The 6838-nt window shown below is 39.3% G+C and overlaps 1 protein-coding gene across 1 annotated transcript; it reads right to left on the bottom strand.

Moving 5' to 3' along the window:
• Positions 1-724: 724 nt before the first annotated feature.
• pcyt1bb (phosphate cytidylyltransferase 1B, choline b) lies at positions 725-4095 on the bottom strand. Its single transcript, XM_061739563.1, has 7 exons — positions 3906-4095; positions 2873-2972; positions 2481-2597; positions 2186-2337; positions 2003-2081; positions 1767-1909; positions 725-1673 (listed from the first exon to the last, which is right to left on the bottom strand). Exons 1-7 carry the CDS (start codon positions 3984-3986, stop codon positions 1470-1472), a joined length of 876 nt encoding a protein of 291 aa, XP_061595547.1. The 5' UTR covers positions 3987-4095; the 3' UTR covers positions 725-1469.
• Between the last annotated feature and the right edge of the window lie 2743 nt (positions 4096-6838).

The raw sequence follows: 6838 nt of genomic DNA, 5'->3' as shown, positions 1-6838 counted from the left end.
CGTATTTATCTCATAGCTGTTTTCTATACAAAATGTAAAAACAAAGATCCATTAACAAAAAGAAATCAATCCAGTTACCTGTTATGAGTGTCTAATTAACAACACTTTTTTTTAATCACACAGGTGCTTAACCCCTTCAAGCTTCAACAAGGTGTTGGACACTTTCTTCACAGATTTGGATCTATATTGAGGTGACAGCATCAGTTTAAACGATGCTCAGTTACTAAAGTGTCCAAAGTGTGCCAGGAAAACATTGCATAGCAGTGGTAGTCTGAATCATTGACGCAAGGAAGGTTGGGTCCATTCTTTCATGTTGTTTATGCCAAATTCTGACCATCTGAATGTCACAGCTGAAAGCCAGACTCATCAAACCAGTCAACATTTTTTCTGTCTTTCATTGTCCAATTTTGGCTTGTGTGAATTATAGTGTCCTGTTCTCAGCTTACATGGTACCTGGTGACATCTGCTGCAAATGAAAACTGGTATATAAAACATTGTTGCGAAAAACTGAATTATTCCAATCTATGTGGGTATAAATGGCAGTTAATTTAAAAAAAAATGCTGAACGTGAAACTGCAAAAGTGGTTGAGAAATAGTTTTTTTCTACCTCAAAATAAATGCTTATAAGGAGTCACTTTGCATGTTCAATGTTAGTCTCTGTTATGTTTTGTTTTTCTTTTAAACAAATGGAGAAGGATCAAACGACAGAAGACAAATAACTTCCAGACAAAACATTTAATTATCTTTTTCTATGAAGATACATTATGTACACTATGTCTTTTTTGTTATTTAAAATACCCATAATAAATTAAAGAACTACATTCATACATGTTACTTCTAATTAATAGTCATTTTAGGTATTGTTTGTACTCATTAAATGACTAAACTAAGCTTTAAGAGGAACCAAACATGAGACTTCACAAGAAACTCAGGGTACATGTTAACTGTAGGTGGAGGCTCCTTTGCGAGAGGAACGTGTCCTATTTTTGGGGGAGGATGGGGAGGATGGAGAAGAAGGGGAGGATGGAGAAGAAGGTGGAGAAGCAGAGCAGGGGAGAGAGTTGGGAGAATGTGGGTGTCCTCTGGTGGGACTGCTGCTGGGGGATCCCCGGGGGGACGAGTAGGGCGACAGGGCCTGGAGCACACGGCCACTGCCTTCCTGAAGTGCTTGCTGAAAAAGAACAGATAGCATGTTTACTTTGTGTTGTCTTGTTATATTTTGCTTAAGTGTTTTACGCTGGTCTTGTTATCGTGCTCACTTTACCCCCACCTGCCAAACTGAATATGCTTTATTTATTTATCTATTTACACAGAGAACCCATAAATGTGATTTCTGAGTGCGTAAGCTGGGGGAGATTTGGTTCCTTGGGTGAACTCAGCCGTGACTAGTGGATGTGTTGTTCAGAACCTCAAAGTGAAATCGTCTTTCAGCTTAAATATATTAAATTGGTGTGTTCTGTGCTTTAATCTTAAAGAAAACTTGCCCAAGCCCCATCCGGACCAAAGAGCTGCAGGAAGTTGGTAATGATTTCTCGTGACTTCTCTTCCCACTTATGGATGAAGTCCTGGCTCTTCTCCTCCACCCTGTTGACAAAGTGTTTGGACTTTTCTTCCACCGTACGGACCGTCTCTTTCATCTTGTCCACCTGATTCTGGAGCCGGTACTTATTCTCCTGCAGACAAAGCAAATTGTGTTCATTACTGTATTTAAATTATTTTTTTAAATATGCTTCTTTTATTAAATGTATTTTATGAAATGTTCTTACCTTAATAAACCCCACATTAAGTTCCCGGGCTGTGTAGCCTCTTTGTAGGTTCCGACGGACATAGATGTCATAGTCTCGGACGATACGAGTGATCAGATCAGATGTGGAAATTCCCTCTGTCCTCTGAGTCGCCACAAACATTCCTGACAGATACAAAAGAAATCTTGTCATAAATTCCAGTGATGAAAGAAATAGTACAACTTGAATTTTTCTTAATGGTTCATATAAATCTCCACCTGCTTCCTTGATATGCTTATAAACGTCCTCTGATCCAGCAGAGGTGTAAGGGATGTCATCATGAGCCACAAAGTCAATCTGTGTACAGTATGTCACATAAACCATTAAAAGACAACACACATCTTTATGGTTGTTATTTTGCTGTTAGACGTCACGTGTTCTGTTCTGATCTCGTGTTTCACCTTGTGTTTCTTGAGGAACTCTGGGCTGAGGGTCCAGGGAGCATCTCGCACCACCTCGTCAACGTAACGACAGTGCCGGAGGGCTTCGTAGCGTTCATCCTCTGTCATGACTGTGTATCCCTTAAACTTGTGGGTGAGTTCATCGCTGCACACTAGGGATAGAGATTTGCATCTAATGATTTTTGATTAAATCAAACATTATTTAATCAAAATGGAAATCAAGAGCAGGTTTCACCTTCAGCTAACAGCTTCTGGTGTGCATGGCATATGTGCATCAAACAGAGTCATACTTCACCTCCTACGATCAAGTAAGTGTTGGGGAACACGTTTTTGGCCTGCATCAGAGCTCGCGCATGTCCTGAATGGAAAAGATCAAAGATTCCGTCGGCGTAGACTCGCGCTGGACGATGAGCTGCCAAACAAACACAGTGGGAGCATGAAGATATGCCTTTCTCATCAAACAGTGGGCATGTATGTACTTTTATACAGTTATAATGCCTTTATCAACTATGCAACCAGCTGTAAAAAATAAATATATACTAATACCAAAATCACTTTTTATAAATGATATTTACTGATGTGAGCAGACTGAAACATTCCAAGCTGTCCTCCCTTTTCTCTCTGCTGCTACAGGCTCATTTGTTTAGGATCATTAGCAATGCAAATAAATATATAATGAAGTATAACCTGGTGTGCCCCTCCGTGCTTGAGCAATGGTCAACTTCTCATGAGTAATATCTGTCTCGTACCCAGATGGCTTGGCAAAAATGGCTGGCTCCCGCAGAGTCTGGACACACAGATAAGCAGGAGACAGACAGAGAACAGAAGAGCAGGCTATGAAGTATTTCTGTCCTGTTCAGGCTCTCATTGGTGTGTCAGGAAAGGTTCAAACTGAACTTGCTGTTGCAGTAACATTTCATCTCAGTATAAGCACACTTTACTCCTGAGGACAGGTTCAGAGTACCCAGGTTACCTAACCTACACACCTATACACAGTGAGGGAAGTATGATGTATTTGAATATGATTTAAAAAAGAAAGAGTCCGGCAGGACTGTTTACTTCTCCAGTGTTGTTGCTGAACTGAGAATCCAAGTACAGCAGTTTTATAGTACTGTTTTACAATGATTTTAATAAAACCTGAGGTGATGTGAACTGTGTAAACTTTACTATTTGTTTGACATTGCAGATAACATCTTTAGGACATAATTTAATGGTCCCAGCCCTCTGAAGCAATGGATGTGTGTTTATGGCATGGACTTTGTGTTGTCAGCAGATACATATATGTACCACTGCTGCCATGTTGTAAGATATACTTTGGACTATTGCTCAGCCCTCAGGTGTCTGGCTGGTGTCTTCAGATATCAGTGTGCAATGCATACACTTAAATATGATATTGAATTGTGCACAATTATGAAACAAACTGCGACATTTGATAATAGGAAATAATTTAGTTGAGGCATGACTTTATCAGCCATGTGATTCCAAATAATTGTTCCATATGCCTTCAATCAAACACTACTGAAGAATGCTACAGACAGAAACGTAAATCCTGACTGATGACATAAGTGATTCAAACACTTAAATATTTGCCTTTGTCATATTTAAAACTGTTACATTAAAGTGTTTTTATATTTAATCTTCTCAGTTCCGGCATCCACTTCATGTTCACTGGAAGTGCACTGCACAGTTGCCAAAAGTCACCCTGATAAAGCCCACCTACCCTTTGAGGGCCCCCTCTCCGGCTCTGCTGGGTCTGTTGTTGCTGGCTGTTGTTGCCTCGGCCTCGCCTCCTTCTAGCCATCCTGGACGTTGGGCCTTGTGTTACTGGTGTCCGCTAGCTCCAGCACTGAACTCACCTGCCACTCCTCTCAGCCAGCCGTACAACTTATCAGGAGAGATTTATAAGCCTGTGTGTTTTAGTTTAAGTTTGCACCCCATCAGCCTGCCTGACCCTGATGACGGGAGAATGCAGTGAGCAAAGTTCACGCCACTATGGTGAAGGTTTTCAGAACTGTAGATTGCGTTTCCAATCAATGATAAGCTTGCAAAGACATTTTTTTTCAATCACAGGAAAGTGTGTATGGTACCAGAAGTTACAGTGCAGCTATTTATCAATTAACTACCCAAAAGTATGCTTTGAAACATCTGTGAATTAGTTCCTGATTGTATATATTAGGGAGCAGAGGCTGCTAAGAGCAGAACACACCTCGGTGTGTGACGTTCCACACACCTGTTTGTTCAGAGTCAATCAGAGTAAATGTTACCTCTCCAGCTGGAAGGAAAACTGTGTGAACTTTTTGAACTTGTAAAGATGACTAAATGTGCTTATATCATCATTATCTGACTAATAACTAATAGTCCTTTTGTTGTAAACACTCACCGTCACATACTGGGCTGGCTAGTGACATACTGTAATCTTTTTCTTTTTTTAAACTGGCACCATTTGCTGAATTGCTGATGCACAAGGTTCCATAATCCTTTACTGAGAAGATGACCACATTTTGTAACCTAATTCACCATACTTCATTTTAAAAAAAGAAAACAAAATCCCCAAAGAAGAATGATTTCATATTCTCCAATGACCCTTCAGTGTTAATATTTGCCAAGTCCAAGTATTTCATGCATTTCCCTATAACATAATAATAATTAAAAAACTAAATAAGTTCAACCATGCCCTTACACTCCACCCCAGCTTTATCTACATCCAAGGTGAAGCATGATGGGAAACTGGGTGGGTGGAGATACAATGTGGAAGTTGGATAACTTAGCTCTGATATGTGTCTGTGATGTCACAACACCCTGCCAATCTGAGTAGCATGTTTTCAATTTTAGGAGATCCCAAAAAAAGTGACAGGGTTGTCTTTCGTTTTAAACTTTTGAGTTGGCCAGGACTTTAGACACTCGAATAAGGGCTCCATTGCACAGAAACGTATTATATTGTTATTGTTATATGTGCCCCTTTAAAGGATTGATTAAGCAATGAATATCCCCAGTGGAGTCAACCCTGCCTCCCTTACACATGATTCAGTTCAAAAAGAAGAAGGTGAAGACATGTGAAACAAAAACAAATAGGAAGTCCAGTGACCTAGATTCAAGCCTTTAACATGCACCTAGCATACTGATCTGACCTTTGCAGGACATTGCAAAGATAACAACTGTCTGGAATTACAATAAAAACATTCTTAAGGAATGTTTTCTGAGTCATTCCCAACATCCCCTTAATGTCTATGTTCCTGGGAAAGCTGTTGTGGTTTAAACATGATTCAATCTTTCTTCACAAACTCAGAGCTTCTCTGTAAATTTGCGTCTCTCCTCTATGGGAATAAGCATTTCCACATCTTATGCCTCTAATGTCCTCTCCTTTCCTGGGGTTGGCTAACTCAAAGTAAGTCCATATATGCCATGGCTGTTTTAAAAAAAAGAGAAGAAGAAAAAAAAGGAATTATGATTTAGATGAAGAACAGACATTTTATTCATAATCCATGCTGAAATAAAGAGCGCACACACACACACACACACACACACACACACACACACACACACACACACACACACACACACACACACACACACACACACACACATGCATTATTTATGTAAGAAAGTTAAGACCACTGGTCACATTCAACTGGTTATCCTTTAACTTTTCATTTAGTACCAGCTTGAAGTAAAATTCCGGTCCTTTGCTACAAAGCAAATAACTCTCCCATCAACTTCAGCTGCTTTTTTAACCTTATGTGAGCATATTACAGTCTGAGCAAACATTATACCTGCTTATAATAAACATGTTGCACACCACAATGTCCTTTTAATACGAGCATTTTTATTACAAACATTCTCACAGTGGAAAATTAAAATGAAATAGAAATTCAGATCAAGTAAAGTCAAGTTGCATTTCATCTTCAGCACTTCTGCTTCCAAGTACAGCCAGTTTCAACACCGAATTTTATCATTAAGGGTGTGTTTCATTTTCACAGATGTATTGTCATTAAAATAATTATATGTTAACGCGAATGAAAGGTCCATTTTAGCTGCTTAAATTGTTTTTAAAAGAGAACAAAAAGCACTGAGGATTTAAGGTGAACTTTTTTTAAATCTTTATTGTGTCTTCCAGCTAATCTGCTTCTTCTTTTGACAGGAAAAACTTTAAACATTAACTTGTTGTTTTTGAGTTAAAGGTTGGACAGTGAGAAGAAAATAAAGGAGTGATTCACCATAAAACACCCACGACAACGGAAACTGTGACAGAAATGTCAAGAACCACAGACTGTTGACTCCCCTTTACAGTCAGGCTTCTCCCAAAACTCTGAAATAACCATAATATAATGTAATATTTTCAAAATAGCTTGTGCATATCATCCACACCCAGTTACTTGCAATGTACTAACTAATGTAGGAGAAATGTGTATATTACAGGAAGTGGATGGAGGAACATTAGTGTAGTTTTCCTTTCTTGTCTGACAATAGTTAGGAAAACCCACTTACATTTTTCACTTTCATTCTCGCCTCATCCACTTTTCCTTTGTGAGAATGTCTTCAATAAACAGGGAATCAGTTGTTTTTGGCCCTTTAACTCACATAACCAGTTTTGGTTCCCAGGTCCCAGGACTGCCTGACAGGAATGTTTCACCTGTGAGCACAATGACCCGGGGA

Source organism: Cololabis saira, chromosome 14 (assembly GCF_033807715.1).
Source record: "Cololabis saira isolate AMF1-May2022 chromosome 14, fColSai1.1, whole genome shotgun sequence".
NCBI classification, from domain to species: domain Eukaryota; kingdom Metazoa; phylum Chordata; class Actinopteri; order Beloniformes; family Belonidae; genus Cololabis; species Cololabis saira.
This window is presented reverse-complemented; position numbering and strand designations above follow the sequence as displayed.

Bases quoted from the DNA above. Each gene is read 5' to 3' on its own strand.
- pcyt1bb (XM_061739563.1), bottom strand. From the start codon at position 3,986: ATGGCTAGAAGGAGGCGAGGCCGAGGCAACAACAGCCAGCAACAACAG. The intron at 2,598-2,872 runs GTTATACTTCAT...TTTGTTTGGCAG, and splicing joins AGCACGGAGGGGCACACCAG to CTCATCGTCCAGCGCGAGTC. The intron at 2,082-2,185 runs GTGAAACACGAG...TACTGTACACAG, and splicing joins AGTTCCTCAAGAAACACAAG to ATTGACTTTGTGGCTCATGA.